The sequence below is a fragment of the Lynx canadensis genome, chromosome D2, assembly GCF_007474595.2.
Source record: "Lynx canadensis isolate LIC74 chromosome D2, mLynCan4.pri.v2, whole genome shotgun sequence".
NCBI lineage: Eukaryota > Metazoa > Chordata > Mammalia > Carnivora > Felidae > Lynx > Lynx canadensis.
In genome coordinates, this window is record NC_044313.2 from 46,719,795 (window position 1) to 46,738,488 (window position 18,694).

Genomic DNA, 18,694 nt, shown 5'->3' on the forward strand with positions numbered 1-18,694 from the left:
GGGGGGATGGGCTAAATGGGTAAAGGGCATTAAGGAATCTACTCCTGAAATCATTGCTGCACTATATGCTAACTCATTTGGATGTAAATTTTAAAAAATAAAAAATAAAATTAAAAAATAAAAAAAAATTTTTTAAGAAATATTTTAACAAAGTGCAAAAGAATAGCTAAAAGAGTTATTAGAGTATGTATAATTTCATTTTTGTAAAAAAAATACATACAGAGCAAAAAAATTAGGTTAATATTCAAGAGGAAGATAACAGTAATTATCTCTGGGTGGTAGAACTACATTGCCTTTATTTTCCTTACTGTTTATGTTTTCCAATTTTCTATGGTGAACATGTTCTATATAATAATACAGAGAAAGGTGCTGCAAAAAATGATGAAATATTTACACTAGCCACCTTGAGTTTGAGTTAAATGTCACTCTGGCTTATGGCTCAGAGCTGTGTTCTAATCCAATGGATGGAACCACATTCTGACATCAAAATCTTCATATGAACCAACATGCTAGGAAATAATGCACATTAAGATACACAATAGTGCCAGGGTGCCTGGTGGCTCAGTCGGTTAGGCATCTGACTCTTGATTCCAGCTTAGGTCACGATCTCATGGTTGGTGGGTTTGAGCCCTGCATCAGGCTCTGCGCTGACAGTGTGAGCCTGCCTGGGATTCTCTGTCTCCCTCTCTCTCTGCCTCTCCCCTGCTCACTCGCACTGGCTTGCGCTCTCTCTCAAAATAAATAAACATAAATAAAATAAGTAAGTAAGTAAGTAAAATAGTGCCTTAGAGATACCATTTCTTAGTCCTCTGTTCTTGTAACACTTCAGCAAGTAGGAATTCTGTTTAATTAAGGGAGAAAGGCACTGTGGTTACATCTAGAACTGAATGAATTTATTTATACTTCCAAATGAAATATTTTGTGTGTTATCAGTAATTCCTCCCAGCTTTCTCATAACTCTGTCTTTGGAATCCATTTACTTTCATATGTATAATAATGCACACATTTCATTATATATATATATATATATATACACACACACACACACACACATATACACACACACATTTCATTATATATATATATATATATATATATATATATATATATATATACATATTTCATCACACACCACACTTCACAATAACTGGCCTACAACGTCCTACAGCTCTACATCTGTCAGGGGAAGGATAAGACTTTTTTTTTTTTTTTTAAGTTGTTAACAAGCAGAGTTCGCCAGACATAAGGACATAACCAAGTCCAACCTATGTAGCACACTGAAACACTGCTATTAGTAAATGCTGAAACGCCAAATATCCCACCAAAAGTATACTAATGAAAAAAAAACAGGGTGGGGTGGGAGATAAAGTGAGAGTTGGGGGGCGGTAGGCAGCAGAATTAGGAATTCAAAAATTCCACTAAGACTTTAATCTCAAATTAAGAACTTGGCCTCAGGGAATCTGTGCCACAGAGAGACTCAGCGAATGTCTTGTCCAACAGCTTTACTTACAGAAGAAACTGTGATTTCAGAGACTGAGTGAATAGTCTACCCTGAGGTCTCAAACAACTGAGTGGCAGAAAAGGGCCTGTATCCCCAAACCAGGTCCAGTGGCCTTCCCACTGGGCCTTAATTACTTTTCTCCCTTTTAAAACTACTCTTCTAATTACCCTACTTTTAATTTTCTTTGGAAGCAAAGAAAAAAAAAATGTAACAATTAACAAGATTGAGCCAAGGAACATAAACTTCCCTGAGGTAAGATTCTCCCACCTCTCTCTGTCTCCATGGAAATCACCTCCTGTTCCTCAGCTTCTTCTGCTCACAGTTTGCAAAATGGCAGAGATCAGAGAGGAAGTGGTAGACTGGGCATACAGAGATTTAAAAAAAAAAAAAAAAAAAAGCCTGGACGATATCCAGAGGCTTCAGAGTCGTTACTTAGCTATAAAAGTGGGGTATACTGCTAATGCCACACTGCTACCCACACCGAACCTTAGGTGGATGGTAGGATGGTCTGGAAGCAGAGCCACACAGTCCATTCTTCAAACAAGCTTCTGGGAATAGCTGTACTTCTTTGAATCTCTCTCTCCCCTGGCACATGGCAACCAACCTTCTTCATCAAAAGCAAAAATATTCTCGGACATCCAAATAGCCTGATTTTCCTGGCACAAATGCACCTCCATTTTGGGAAGATCCAGAATGATTGCATATGACTGATAGCTGAAGATTAAAGTGGACTTCCTGGCATAGCAGTGAAAAGAAATTGATGGAACAGCTAAGGGTACTCTTCCCAAAATGTAGCATGTGTAATTTATTTTTATGCAATTCATTTCCTACCTTGTAGCTACTATCTGGAGGAAAGAAAGCAGTTCTAGTAGAGGAAACAGATGATTTCATTTGGCAAAGTAATAATGTCTGGGGAAATGTGAGAAAATTCAGTGGCAAATTTCAGCCAAGTGTTTGAGCTTAAAAGTATTGGTGGCCAAAGATCACCCTTCTCTATAGCTTGCTCACAAAGGGACTCTCCTGTCAGTATAAAGGGATCACTGCCCAGCAATTTAATTCAATTTTCACAATGGGAGTGTAGTACCTAAAGACTTTCTGTACCTGGCAGTTAAGGTCTTCAAACCCTAACACTTACATATGCAGCAATGTTATGGCACCCAGGATGAGAACACATGTATTCACTGTGAACAACATTTAGCAATTGCACTAATGCATTATAGAGTACAAGGGAGCTGAGAGTTGCAAATTAGATAATATGTTTGATAGGTGTTGTTATATATGTGGATTAAGTGACACAATGCAAACATCATGAGAAGGGTTAATTTTGAAAAAGTGTCAGCCATCCATAAAGCTTTGTTCCGATGAAAATGTATTGTGCTTGTTCAGTATCTTTTCAACATCAGTGCCCAAAGCAAGCATCTGCTGTTATGCAGGGGCCTTACCGTTGGTAGCACCATTTTAAAAAATTAAGGTTTTCTTTTTTTTTTTAATTTTTTTTTAACATTTATTTATTTTTGAGACAGAGAGACAGCATGAATGGGGGAGGGTCAGAGAGAGAGGGAGACACAGAATCCGAAACAGGCTCCAGGCTCTGAGCTGTCAGCACAGAGCCCAATGCAGGGCTGAAACCCACAGACCTTGAGATCGTGACCTGAGCTGAAGTCGGATGCTTAACCGACTGAGCCACCCAGGCGCCCCAAAAATTAAGGGTTTCAAAGTGAAAACAAATTTTGCAAGTTTCTCCCTTCCCCTACTCCACATAGCTGAACCACTTCTGCTCCTAGCCACTCCAACTAGCCAAAAGGCATAAACGTCTCCTCGCCATTCTAGAAGAGAACTGTTCAGACGCCAGCCCAGACCCTGTGGAGTTCAGTGCTGAGAGCCTACAGAAGGTATCAGGCAGGAAGACTGCTTCGTAAACAGCATGTTTTACTGGACCTTTTTTCTTTAGGGTTAACATTTTTGTGTTATCTAGTCATTTAGAAGTAATAGAGCTCTTTAGACTTTTACAACACTCAGCCATTTGCAGTGCATTGTAGGAAACGGCATTTCATTATTTATCATAAATTACTCAGAGCTGCTCATGATGAAAGATGAGCACCAGTGTGGTACCACAGAAGGTCACTCAGAAGCTCACAAAACCAAGTGAAGGGGAAACACAGATTTGATACTGACTTTGTTAAGATCCCATCTACAGCTATGCTGCTTTCCTTTCAAAGATATCTTCTGATCAAATACACAAAGACCCAAACAAATAACTGCAAAAGGCACCTTTATCTAAGTCAAAAAAAAAAAAGAAAAAAGATAAACTGAAAGTAAGGCAAGTAAATAACACTAGTATATGTCAGCTGGTTTCTTATAAAGGTTGACATCAGTGAAAATTATCCGATCAGTGAAAAACAGAGAAGGAGAGACGATGTGGGCTATTAATACTAATGTAACATTCATGCTTACAATGGTGTTATAGCCCCTCTATCTGGTAACAATGAACAACCAAGTAAGCTGGCAAGAGTGATGAATGTGATTCTCATCGGAAGGTTCTTTATACTAAACAAAGGCAGGCAGCACAATAATTTTAGCTGTTGGATACGTAGAAGAAGGGATGTAGTTCTTGTCTAGGACAGGGGCTCCGGCAGGCCAAGGGAGAGCCTCATCTTACACAGAGCCATCCTCAGAACCATCTCGAAGCAGCAGTGCCTCCCCTCCCTCTTTCCCCACCGTGTGATGAGATCAACAGTGCCATTGCCTTTTAATTGCCATGGGATGTCAGCATTCAATCCAAAAAGGTGTTGAGAGTAGCTTCTGGAAAGAGGACCTCACAGGGGTGATGTGGCGATCAATTCATAAAGTACTTTTTGCCTCTGAAAATTCTCAAGGCAGTCACTTTTTAAGTAAAATCAAGAGTTTCTGCTGGCTATTCTCCTTGTATCTTGCAAATTTTTAGATATTCGAAAGCTACTATTTTGAGGTTAAATCTGTGTTGATATGACTATGCAAAAAAAAAAAAAACTAAACATTTTTAAACACACCCATTCTTTTCCTCTTTGCAGCACTCTGAAGAGGTGCTGGAAGGAAGTCCCTACTTAAATATATTCAGCACAAATCACAGACCATATCTTTAAATGCTTTGGGACAGGGGCGCCTGGGTGGCACAGTCGGTTGAGCGTCCGACTTCCGCCAGGTCACGATCTCGCAGTCCGTGAGTTCGAGCCCCGCGTCAGGCTCTGGGCTGATGGCTCAGAGCCTGGAGCCTGTTTCAGATTCTGTGTCTCCCTCTCTCTCTGCCCCTCCCCCGTTCATGCTCTGTCTCTCTCTGTCCCAAAAATAAATAAACGTTGAAAAAAAAAATTTTTTTTAATAAATAAATAAATAAATAAATAAATAAATAAATAAATGCATGCTTTGGGACAAATTAGCCTTGGAGAACCTTCACAACTTGCTGCTTGCTTCTCCCTCCAAGTCGTCCTGGAGACCTTGCATCTTCTGAAAATACCAGATATTGTGCCCCTTGCTTGCACCAACCCTGACTGTTGTTTCCCATAGCAGCCTAGCCATGTCCTCTCAAACCCTCCCTCCTTAATCAGGCCTCGTCCCAAGGAAAAGATGATGCTGCCTCACTAATTCCAAGACAGACCCTCTCTGCCCATCAGGCCAGACCCCTCACTGGCTTCCACACAAAGGGGTGCATGCACACTTCTAACTTTGTTAATTCCCCCTTGGCCCCATTTCTCCACTTCTCTGCCTAAACAAATTCTCCACTGAAATCACTTATGTCTGCTTTCATCACTACTTCCTGAAATGGCCTAATACACTTTTCAGTCGGAATCATACACTTTGGCACTTGACCATTCTCTGGTACATCTGTTCTGGTCCTCCCAACAAAACCATAAATGTAGACAATGAATTATCTTTCTTATGGATCGTGCACTCGAATGCTGCAGAACTGTGATACAATCACTATTAGGATACAAGTATGGTTCTACTTGTAAGCAAAGTGTGAGATGTATGTAAGATACGTGTAAGATGTGTAAGATGTGTGAAAAGTGTGGTAGCTCATGCTGCATCAGAAACACTCCTGATATGGGTGAAAGAAAATCTTATTTAGTATAAACACAAGTGGGGCACCTGCATGGCTTAGTCGGTTAAGCATCGACTTTGGCTCAGGTCATGATCTCACGGTTTTTGAGTTCGAGCCCCACGTCAGGCTCTGTGCTGACAGCTCGGAGCCTGGAGCTTGCTTCAGATTCTGTATCTCTGTCTCTCTCTGCCCCTCCCCCACTTGTGCTCTGTCTATCAAAAATAAATAAAATGTAAAAAAATAAAAATAAAAAAAAAAACACAAGTACCCACTCAGAAAGCCTTAAATTGAAAAAGAATGTGGGTATCTTGCACGGAGTCTCACTAAGCCAGGATCCCGAGAACAAAAGGAAGCTGCTAAAGCCAGAAAGACCCTCTTTGCACCTGTTAGACTGTGTGGCATGAACAACAAACACAGCATTATGATCCACTGGAAAAATCTACACACGCAGGCCACCACCCTGGTAGCATGAACTGAACTCCAAAGGAATGATCTGAAAGATTTCTCTTCTATTTTTAAGTTTGTATTGATATATAGAGCTTGATGAATTTTGACCAACAGAACTCACCCATGTAATTAACACCCAGATCAAGAAGCAGATAATTATCATTATCTTAAAGCCTCATATCATGGGCCTCTCCATTCACTACCTGCCACTTCCCCAAGAGACTCACTACCTTGACCTCTAACATTCAACATTATATTAACAGAGTCCTACTTTTGTTCTGACTCTTTCCGTTCACCAATGTATTTGTGAGCTAGCCTAAAAGATTTTGAGCACAATTCATCACCAAAGATTTATGTTCTCTACAAGTCACTACTGTCCATCGGCCTATGGAATTTATCTATCTGTAGTGGAACCACCTAACATTAGTAGAGTAAGTATCTTATGATTCTGTGAGAGGTTTACAGCATCTAGAAAATGTTTGAACTGGTCATCCCACCTGTTCTCATTTGACCTCAGCCTTCCTTCTAAGACCAACCATTTCAAACTAGCCTTTGTATTCTGCTTTCATGTGATCCTTAAAATAGACCAGATAACCGGTCTATACATATACACAACTGATTGACTTCTACTGCCTATGTCCATCCCAAGATACACTACCAAAGACTGCCCAACATCTGCAGGCTGCAAGAGCCATTAAGTAACTCATTAAACCTCCATCTTCTTCATACTTATAAGGTCAAGGTTAATAATCAAAAGCTCAAGGTAAGATACTCTGCCTTCAATAAGGCATTATTTCCCATGAGCAAATGAAATGCATTTATATGTCCACGCATGTGCATTTCACAGCAGGAATGCAACTCAGCCAACACTTTAATGCTGACACCACCAATCAAGACACAAATACTTGGACTGAAAAGAAAACAAAACTTTACAGAACCAAGACCAATAATTGAACTGATTCATGGAACGTATTCTCTACTTTTCCAAAAGTTTAATAACTTCTAACCAGAGAGAGAATTCGTGACCGTTAAATAAGACAGAAAATACAGCAAAATACAATGAAATTAAGCAGCATTCCCATTCCACAATCCAGAAATCACCACCATTAACAATGTGGTATACTTCCTTTGAATATAGTTACTGTACACATTAAACCCATCTATTAATCTGCATAGCTTAATATAATTGGAACTTTATATAATTTTCTATCCAAAGTTTTAGACAATTTATACTAAACACTTTCCAGTATATTTTAAATTATTAAAAATACAATTTAATAGTTTTGTGAATCTATCACATGGCCAAAGTAAAATTTACTTTATTTATAATTTATTTCATTTTAACCTAAACCATATAAATTTGCATTCACTTGCCAAATATTTGGCTATAGAATTTAAGGCTTTTCACTAAATTTCTGTTACCTTTCTTGTGAAAAACCACACCCAACTTACACACTGCAATGTTTCCATTTGAGTTTATTTATTATGGAATGAAAACATAAAGCCACATGTGAAACAATCCAAGTGCAGCTTTCTCATGGATATGTAAGTATATTCTACCTTAAACTTGCCCACAACTTCTCCAACAAGCATTGTTTTTAAAGTGACTTATCTTTAAGGAGTATATCCAAAGTAAACAACTTAGTTCTCACAGAAACCACAATTAATTCATGGGTTTGCATCCTGTTGGAATACATTACCTCATTACAGTAACAAGAACAACAAGCATAAATAGATTTAGATACAACTAAGACTTGGTAAACACACCTCTCATTTGGTGAAGGCTGACACCCAATGAACTGGGGCTGTTCAACATGAAAGGGGCATTGGTGAGTTTTTCAATCCAGAAATAGAATCCCATACAGAAAAGTCAGTTAAGTAGAATTCAGTCAAGATAGTGTATAATATAAACATTTCTGCACTCCATTTTTACTTTTTCATTCCTGGAGTCTAGATGTTGCCATCATGCCAAAAAACCTTTTGTTTATCAATTTGGAAAAGCAATCTCACTTCCCCTCTTCTTGATGAGTACAGCTGTCATTCTCAGGCTACATGATTCATTCATAGTCTGATGGGGATTTTGACAAGGCAGGTTCCCTCACATTACAGTATTCCTATCCTTCAGCATGACTATTCAAAGACTGTAATAAACCAATCTTGGGATTTGACCAATTCCTGTTTTCTTTTCGTAAGTTTGCAGAAATAGAAATCCCAATCATCTTTCACTTTAACCAACAGAATGTTCTTTTCCTTAGAGATCCTTGCTAGACAGAAATGTCAAAGAAGTAAGCAGTGACTGGAGTCCAGCATGGGGTGTTCCTGGCAGACTATCAGAGTCTCACCAATGTTACTCTTCTTTCGAGTACTGGCTAAAAAGTCAAGGGTGGGTATCCTGGAGTATAGTTCCAAGAGGGAATTCAGATGCTCTGCAGGAGACACTACATGGTACAACACCCGATATTTATCTGTTAGGGTTGGTAGTTCAGTCTGTAGGACCACAAGGCTATGAATCCAAATGTTCCCTGATACATTTCCATTGGTCAGTCTCAGCATATGATGCAGTAACTACCATAATGAAGAGCAAGTTTGGAATGGTCAGAGAAGACTATTTTGGCTGGATATTAGGAAGCAGAGAAATAAAGTCTGTAGCTGTTCCTTATCATTGGTCTACTGAATCACCAACAAGCAGCCACAGGACAAAAGAGAAGATCGAGGAATACAAGTTTAGAGAACACATTCTTTAGCTTTTGTTGAAACATCCCCTAAATTTCTCCTTGGACTGAAAACCAGGACAATTTCTCCGGTTTAGAAGGCTCCCTTTGGGACACCTGGGTGGCTCAGTTGGTTGAGCATCTGACTTCCACTCAGGTCAGGATCTCACGGTTCGTGAGTTGGAGCCCTGCATCCGGCTCTCTGCTGTCAGCTCAGAGCCCGCTTCAGATCCTCTGTCCCTCTCTCTGCCCCCTCCCCACTCATGCTCTCTCTCAAAGATGAATAAACATAAAAAAAAAAAAAAAGTTGCAAAAAAAAAAAAAAAAACAGATATAGAGCAAATATGTCATTTGTGGAGTTTACGAAGGCAAATGCCACTGTCCCTGAGCTAAGGGCTTGAAAGAAGCCATGTACACAGACATGGACACATTCTTACTAATGGATTAGGATTTGGGGTAGGGAGAGATTACCTGTAAAAGAATATCATTCGGTCTTCCTGATCCTTCAAACTATGCCACTTAGCAGGTCCTTCGCAAATTAACAGAACCACTCTAGGCCAGGTTCAAGTACCTGCATGAGTGAGATAATCATACCTAGGCCACTGGCCGAGATGATTGTCTTTGAGTCCTTGATTCAATCAATAAATAAGACAATAAATAGGGCAATAAATAAATATGTAAAGTGCTCGCTCTCCTGGCACACAGTAAAATTCCACAAATAGCAGCTCTCATTGTTATTTGCTGAATTCTCAAGCCCATTCCAAGACTGAGCTTCTGTGAAGAATTCTTCTGCACTTCTACAAGCAAAAATCATGGCACGGAAACCAACAGAGCCTGATCCTAAAACGATGATAAGACTGGGATTTTTCTCTTAGTAAAGTTCTAACTCACTGGCAATTCATAGGAAGATCATGACTACGATCACATGTAGTCATGGGATGTGTATCATAAGAGGCAGGCCAATATGTTCAGGAATTCTTATCAAACATTTAGCATAAAAATTCTATTAACTCTGGCTCTAATGTACTCATGCTAAAATAGCTGCACACATTCAGATGATCTTATTTATTTTCCTAATGCTCTTTTAGGCTACATTGTATCCATGATACGCACTATCACTTCTAAGAAGAGAAAATCTTATCACTGGAAGCTGCTAAACTTCTATTATTAAACTTAATTCTCAATTCAGTTTGCAGGCTAGTTTCTGACTCGTCTCTTTTTATGCCTGGGAATGGCAAAACCTATGATTTACTTACATGCACCAACCTGTCTTGAAAAATAAAAGCTTGTAACAAAAAAGTAAACTTTGAAATATAATTGAGGATTACGTTTCCAACAAATACAGGACCAGATGTTTTCAAAATGCTAACAGTAAAGTTCCCCAAAGTGCAAAGGTATACATCTAAAAGAGCTCTTTGATGGATCCGAGCAACCTATCAATCCTCTGGCTCTTAATTCACAGTAACTTCTAAGAAAAGAGGGGAACAGAATGCAATGCAGAGATCGCCTGTTTTTACTGAAGTTCTCTCCAAACTCCAAAGACTCAATGACAACAAGACAGTGTGGGAATGGAAACAAAGAGAGGCATAGGGCATTTTTTCTTTCATCAAGAAACCTAAAGATTTCTGTGGATTTCAGGTTTCCAGATAACCCAACAATCTCACTCATATCCCACCTCCCAAACTTCAGTTCCTCTCTTTGATAAATGCATGTCCAAAATAAGCGTTTAAAAAAAGCACACCAAGCAAAGGGTGAGAAATGGTGGGCTCCAGTTTGTGGAATAAACAAAATTTCCAAGGTGATTTGAGGTAGATTTCCACACCATATTCTACTGTGTGTGCCAGGGTATCCGAGAGGAATACAGAAAGATCCAAGGGCATACAAGAACAATAATCTCTCATTGTGATAAAATATCCCTCAAGCTAGGTAGCAAACTAGCTCCAATATCTCAACTGAATTCAACAGCCTGATGTGTTCTTGGAGGAAAATACCCAGTCTATCCACTTCCCATTTCTCTGGACATATAAACAGTAGAGCGTTTTGCAGCTTACATACCCTTTTACAAGTGGTATACGAGGCAGGTAATTATCATGACCCTCATTATCCCAGTAAAGGAAGTTAAGGTTCAGAGAACAATGGTTCTTTGAGGTTGCAGACTTATCAGTAGATTTAAGGCTATGGGTTTTGCTTTTGTTTTTGTTTTGTTAATTCAAATCTTTGTCACCGTCACAAAAATCTTGAAAAGTAGTCACTTTCTTAACCTAGCTCCACTTAGCCAGCTGACTGTCACCACCCATCCAGCGAGATGAACCCTGTTGGGCCCTCCTGTCTGGTGGAAAAGGCCACCAGGGAAGCTCCAAGAAGCACACACACCTCTGTGACCAACTTTTGGGGCAGCCGGGGCAACAAACCTGTTTACGCCAGTAGCTCTTACTGTAATTACGCAATTGACTTAAATTTGTTGGAAGCCACTGACATATGATTGTGGAAATGAAACAGAACTCTAGTTTCTATTGAAACATAGTTGAATGCTTTGTAGAAACTCCAAATGGTGAGTTGTTTGCAAAAAAATAAAATAAAATAAAAGTTATTTGAATTGCATGGGCAAGAAGACTAGAAAAGATACCCAGGGCAAGGAAAATAGTATAATGCCCATACACAATCTGGTTCAAATTCCTCCACCAGTGTCTTCAAAGAAGAAAGAGGTAATTAGAGGTACAGTTTATGAAAAAAAGAAAAGAAAAGCAAGGAAAAGAAACAGATGCTAACGCTCAAACTTATCGACACATCTTCAAGAAAAAGCTCTGCCCCTAGATCAACATATGTGAGAAAGCTTTATTTTAACTCTCTGCTTCTTAAACTATTACTTTTCTAGACTTCTTAAATTAACCAATTAACTACCAGCATTGTGATGCCCCAAACTGATGTTCAATAAATAACATGATGTCATCATGTTCAACTGTACCATTGTTTTGTGGAATCACACAACAAGCGATTCCACATACAAGTCAAAATTTGTATGATTTGTATACCAATTTTTGTGGAACAATAAATGGCCATGAGGCTTCAGCTGAGTTTTTGGAATCCTTAATATTTTTTCTACATTTAAAAAATAAAGCACAAAGGGCGCCTGGGTGGCTCAGTCAGTTGAGCATCTGACTTGGGCTCAGGTATTGATCTCACAGTTTGTGAGTTCAAGCCCTGCACTGGGTTCTGTGATGACACTTCAGAGTCTGTTTGGGATTCTCTCTCCTTCTCTTGCTTTCTCACTCTCTCTGCCCATCCCCCACTCACACTCTTTCTCTCAAAATAAACTATAAATAAATAAATAAATAAATAAATAACGCACCAAGACAGTTTACTAACTCAACTGCATAAATGAGTAGACTTCTTTTCTTAACTTTCTACATCAACTTAATCTAACATCATCTTACCTGGAAGGCTGACTTCTATAACAACTTGAAATGACCCGGAGATGTTAAGAATACCAAAGAAAAATTTTAAAGACTACTGTTTATACTATAATCTAAGAAATAAAGGGATTAAAAAAAATCAGAAGTCTGTAAGGAATCTTCAAAAGAGCCATTATTCAACAGGAATAAGAGAAGTCCTAATGAAACAGTGGCAAAGATGGAAAATCAAACTAAGAATCTATCCTAAAACTTCCATTAATAATTACACAAATACAAAACACCTACTTTGGTATGTTTTCATCCAGATATAACAAGATTTTAAACAAGGGTATTCCCTGGCCCTTTCAATATGTATATGGTTCGGGAGGAAATGCTTTTCTGAGTATAGACAAGAAAAACTTCTGGGATCTCAAAATGTCTCAGTGGTATTTGTCAACCCAGTATGGCTCTGCCTCACCCAACACAAAAGTCTAATGATAAAAACAGACTCAAAGGGAGAAAAATGAATTTCCGTTCTATTTACAAGCAATTCAAATGCCTTTTACAGACTTAGATTTATGGCTCTTCCCTTGTTCTTATATATTTCAGGGCCAACTTTCATGTTCCATTTTCAACATCCCAGATAGAATATCAAGATATGCTTGGCACTGGATACCAGAGGCTATGAGGAAAGAATTTCTACAAAAGAAGCAAGCTGAAAATCTGCCTCCTTCTCATTGTGGTGTGGAGAGGAGGAAGAGCTGGGGGAAGTATTCCCAAGGGAAGAGAGGTCCTGTTCATCTGCATGCCAGACCTCCCAGGACGGCACTGTGTTCACACTCTGCCCCAGTACTCTTGCTCCTGGCCCAGCTTGGATTTAGAAAGGTGGTTTCTTTAGTAACAGAGAGAAGTCCCCACAAACCAGCTTCTATCGTTTATCTGCTGAGGTTTTTCCCTTTCCGATGAGTTTGTGGTTCAACACCGTGTTCAAAAAAGGCTATCCAGGAAACATAGCACAAATACAAAAGGTGGCTGGATTCACCCATCAACCCTGCTAAAGGTACTTTCAATTAGTAACAGCATTCCCAACCCCTTATCTCAGTCATGGGGAACTGAGGAGGAAGGCTTAAACCACCCTGTCTTAAGACCAAACCAAAAATGGCTCTAGAAAGAGCTTTGCCAGTTCTATGCCCACACCTGCCCCTGCCCTGTGTTTCTTGTGTGTGTGAGGATGATGAAGCACAACATAAGTTGTCCAAAGGGCAAAACATACAGTGTAACTGATTAAAGCAGAAAAGTCTCATAATCTTATATTAAGGCCAACGAAATCAAAGCATACTCAGGTTGCAGCACGTGCTCCTAAAAAAGTTCTCAATTGGATTTCATAAGAAATACTGACCTCGAGCTCCTAATCCTCTCACATTGGCTACTGCACATGACTGGGGCCCACACCTGCTCTGTTGGAGTTCCTCTGAAGGATTCAATTCATGTGTACAAAAGACAATACGTAGGAGTAACTTCATTTAAACAAATTATACCTAAGGCTGCTACAAAACAACTAAGAGTACTCTTACTGAAAGACTAAATGTTTCTAAAAGAACAGTCAGGAAGATACTCTGTTATCAATGGCAGTCTTCAAAATTACAACAGGTATGATTAGGTAAAGTTTTACTTAAACAGACTTGGTTATATTAAAATTACCCGCATAGCATGTTTACACATCTAGGATACATTTTACATTTATCTCTTCACTAACTACACTATTTGAGATTTGTGATCTTACTTACTGTAAATACTATACACCTTCCAAACAGGATCCAAAAACTAACCAATTAAAAGTGGTTCTTTGTATTTGAATTTAGCCAATGACTCTGGACTTTTAACTGTGAAAACAGTGCTTTCTGCTGAGTAAAATAACAATCCAGACTTGTATTGACAACATTCTACATATAAGTTTCAGGTCTAAAAATAGAATTCAATGTGCTGTTAAAAGGCTGTTTGTACACTAGTCAAAATCACTGTTCTACTGTCTGTAGTAAATCTCCTTTCAGCTTGAAAAATCTGTGAACTAATCAAAACTTTCAGAGGTAAAATGCTTCAAGGATGTTTTGATGAAATAATCTAGTGGCAATACATTTAAAATATTTGTTTCTAAAACATCTGAACCTAAAGCAAATCCCGGACAACCAACCGGGAACCCAAGAGACCCCAGTAACACTGAACAAAGTTCTGGTCCAGCTCATGGTCTAAAAGTTGGAGGGGAACAAGAGACTAGTCAACTTCAAGCCCTTCCTCTCCCTCTGTGTTTTAAGTTCAATCTTTCTTCATCTTTGATCCTACAGAAAATTAGAGTCTTCTAAACTGAGCCTGCCCCATAACAAAAACAGCTTTTGTTTTGCCTACTACTCATCAGCAAATGTGTTGATTCTAAAGTGAACCAGGCTTTTTTCCTCCAAAGATCTGTGTTGCCTTTACAGACAGAATCCTACTGACTGACCTAACAGGAACACAGAGATATTCATTCTGTAAGCCCTGAGATGTTCAATTCAAGAGCAAGGACCCTGGCCATTAAAGAATTTGTGACTTAGTCTTGAAAAACCAGAGCCCTGTCCTTAGCTGTCCTCAGGTGCTACAACACAATTCATGACTTTCACTAAAACAAAAGGAAAAAGCAGGGAGGGAGGAAGGGAGGGAGGGAGAGAGGGAAGGAAGGAAGGAAGGAAGGAAGGAAGGAAGGAAGGAAGGAAGGAAAAAAACCCCAAAAATCTACTGAAGTCTAAAGGCAGGAAAGTAGGAAAGAGGGGAATTTCTCTCCTGGGAACTTTAGTAACATAATCAAAACAAATGAAAAATAAAATGCAAGATATTCAGGCCATTCTTCAGCCCACAGTAGCAGTGCTAATAATCCCTCAAAAAATCCTTATATCCTTTTGTTAATCATCTTACAATCTTGGACCAAAAAATAAAATAAAATAAACTGTCCTTTTCTTTAAATTACCATAAAAACCTATCTAGTTAAATTCATCCTTAACGGAAACAACATAATCTTTCTTTCATTAAAATTTCCCTTGTTGATATATGCAAACCAGGTCAGTTTCTATTGGATTTGCATACTTGTGTTTTATCCCTTAATTCAACTCCTTATTGAAGGTTTAAAAAGAGCCAAGAGCTGGACCTCAGATACACATAAAACAAACACTGCTTATATGTCTAAGCGAACACTGACACCATTTACAGATTCTCCACCCCCTCCCTTTTCCTTGGGGCTGAGAGCCTTGTCAATAATCATTACTTATTAAACAGGCTGCCATTCCCTTCTACAAAATGTAGAAAAGGAGCATGGAGGGGTAGAAATAATTACCTTGGCCTTTTCTTTAAAGACCTCCGGAATGGGATGCAAGGAAATCAATTGAGGAAGAACATGAAATATCCCCCCCTCCCAGGTGCAAGACTCCCCCCCCCCACCGGCACACCACATACACACACACATCCACAGTTGGGAAGTACACCCACACTCCATTATCCGTACCAACTGCACCGAAAGATAAAAAGCCGAGGTCTTCCGGATACACACGTATATATTTTCAAACCACTGAGTATGTTCACAGATACACTTGCACATCCTTTATGCTCCACAAAACTCAAGCTAGATTTCCTGAGAGAAGCCTCCAAACACCTCCTTGGGAAACAAGCTCTCAAAAATGATTGCTTCAGCCAAAGGAGAGGGAAGCAGCAGGTTTGACTGCCATTCTGGTTTGTGGCAGATCCCCTCCTTCCCCTCTTCTCCCTGACTCCCAATTTATCTTTAGCTTATTTTTTCCCCCAGAGTACGGATATTAAGGAATTTTTCTCTTGGACCTTATCCACAAACACACTAAATCCTTGCTGTAAAAGTTTCAAGTGTTAAATAACACCCAGGGTGAGAGCACAGGTCAGGAAAATGAACTTCCAGATGACTGAAAGCATCCCAGGTATTTCTGCTGAAGAGAAAATGATGAGCCCTCTTCCTTTCCTCTCCAGATGTTATAGCTCAAAACAGAAATATGATGGAAAGAGAGTATAGCCAGGCAGTTTTTGAAGAACGGGCTTGCACAGAACTTGAACTGGCAGGCTGGGGGTTTGTCCTAAATAACCTTCACAGGTTGCAAACTGTTTCCCGTATCCTAATCAACAGTCAGACTGAAAAGCTTTCTAAAATTTCCTTAGAATAAGAGCAAGGTGGGGGATGGGGTGGGAGGTCAATTAGTCACACAAAACATTTGAAAAGATACAGAGAAGAGATACAGCATCTATACGAATAAATAGGGATCCATCACTCTTGAGGTAAACTGGCCAGTATGGGCAGCAATCGCCCCTGGTTGAAGAGGCCACATTCACAGAGTGACCGGTTTCAAAAGGGCTGGACGTTCTCCCCTGGAGTGCAGAGAACTATCCCATTCCCTATATTTTTCTGGCACAGAGGGAGGGGAGATGAGGTTCACACCCCACCTCTGGGAAACGAACAAAAGCAAATGCTTTACAGCGCTGAAAAAACTCCTCCTCCGTCAGGACCCTAGAGGCGGTAGCTCCGCAGGGCTCCCTTCCCATTTCCCCCTACTTAACTCACTCTGGGAGGCCAAAGAATCAATCTCTACACCTTGCAATGGCCATGGGCAGAGTGGGATCGGTTTAGCCCTCCGCCATGGATCGCCTCCTTTCCCTACCTCCCCCAATGGCTTCTAATTAACCCTTCCTGGTCCCTGCCCGGGTCAGGGCGGCTAGTAGTCCTACAGGTTCGTTCTATCGACATTTCCATCAAATATCACCCCCCCCCCATCCACACACACCCACCCACCCACATGGACACAACTTCCCTTTGTGGTTTAGCGTCGGTCAATTTGCATGTGCTTTTCTTTCTCGCCTTCCTACGGGCAGGGAAAGGGCTCAGTGCTTTTGGGAAGGCCCACCCTCCCGCCCCAGCTCTCAATAGGAGCCGGATCCGGGAGCTCACCAGCAGGTCTGCAGTGAGCAGAGATCGCCCTCGCGTTAACCCTTTGAAGAGATCTGTTCTCATCTGGGACCCGCTGAAGTAGGCCGGGTGGAGCTTGACAACCTCCCTCCGCTTCCTAGCGCGCCCCCCCCCCCACCTCCACCTCCCCCCCCAACACTGACCCTGAAAAGACCTGCACCTTTCTCCTCCCTTGTGGCCAGTTTTAACTATCTCATTCACTGCTCCAAACCTGAAATAGGATGAAGGGTGGAGGATGCTAGAAGACAGGCGGCGGGGAGCAAAGACAGCAGGAGGGCAAAACGGAAACTCAGTAGTAAATCAGAGTTCAGACCAGGTGTACACTTACGAAATTTGGGGCTGGTGCTCGTTTCTGGCGCGGTGGTGGCAGAGGAGGAGGAAGACGAGGAGGAGGAGGAGGAGGAGGAGGAGGAGGAGGGGGTGGCCGCATCCTGAAAGGGAGACAGGGTCCAGGACGGAGTGGAATCATGAAGGTAGGAGGAGGTAGCGTATGCCGCAGTGGGCCAGGAGGGCATTGCCTGGGTGCTGGGGGTTCCTGGCACCGGGGGTCGGGAGCCCGGCGTGCTGCTACTGAAGAATGGGGCCGTAGTGGACAGGACCGTCGGGGGGGCCGCAGTGTTCCGTGCGGTGGTGGAGCGCGGGCTGGCCCGGATGGGCACCCGGTGTCCGGGAAAGCGAGTGGGCGCCCGCGTGATGGTCGTCAGGCGGGTGCTAATCCGGTTGGGCGTCCTGGAAGAGGCGGCGCCGCCGGCGGAGGGGGTGGCGGGGGACGCAGTGGAAGTGGTCGTGGTGGTGGTCTCCATGGCCTTGGGGAACGAGCTGGGCTTGGAGAGGAAGAAGGGGTCCTGGCCCATCCCCTTGGAGTCCACCAGGTCGGTGGGCACGTATTCCTTGACGGAGCCCACCACGATCCATTTGAGGAGCATGAGGCTGAGCCCCAGGCCGATGAAGCCGATGAACAGAGGCACCACGCACAGCCACGTCTGCTGCCGGTTCCACACGATGCAGTCGCTACAGCGTAACTCCCGGGGGGGCTCGGCCGCCCCTTCGCCGCCGCCGTCCGGGCCCCCGCCCGCCGCTGCCGCCGCCGCAGCCGCCGCGGTGCCCTCCTCGGCCGAGGCGGCGGCTGCCGAAGCGGCTCCAGGTGGCGAGGCAGCGGCCGCACCTTCACTCATCCTAGGAGCCGGTCTTCACCTTCGCCCCCCCGAGGGCCGCGCCAGAGGCATGGGGCCGCGCGGGCCGGGCGCGGGCGCGGGCTCCGGCGGCGGCGGCGGCGGCGGCGGCGGGCTCGGGCGCAGGCAGCGGCCGCGGCGGCCGCATGCAAATCGGCTCCCTGCCCCCACGCCCCTCCCCCCGAGAGGCGGGCGGCGGGCGGGGAGGAGAGGAGCGGGGGAGGGGACGCGGGCCGGGGAGGGGGCGGCGAGGAGCGTGGAAGAGGGGCGAGACGGGCCCCCGGCGCCGCCGGCCGGTCAGGGAGCGGCTGGGCGCCTCTGCAGCCCGCCAAGCGGCCTCCTGCGCGCCGGGGCCCCGCGCCTGCTGTTGCTGTTGCTGTTGCTG

General features: G+C 42.4%; 1 protein-coding gene across 3 annotated transcripts in view; it reads right to left on the reverse strand.

Moving 5' to 3' along the window:
* NRG3 (neuregulin 3) overlaps positions 1-18,312 on the reverse strand; it is a 1,071,332-nt gene extending 1,053,020 nt beyond the window's left edge. For all 3 annotated transcript variants that reach the window (XM_030335295.1, XM_030335293.1, XM_030335294.1), the window contains exon 1: positions 17,466-18,312. In XM_030335295.1, the coding sequence (XP_030191155.1) occupies positions 17,466-18,312 (847 nt within the window). The remainder of the gene's footprint in view (positions 1-17,465) is intronic.
* Positions 18,313-18,694: the final 382 nt, after the last annotated feature.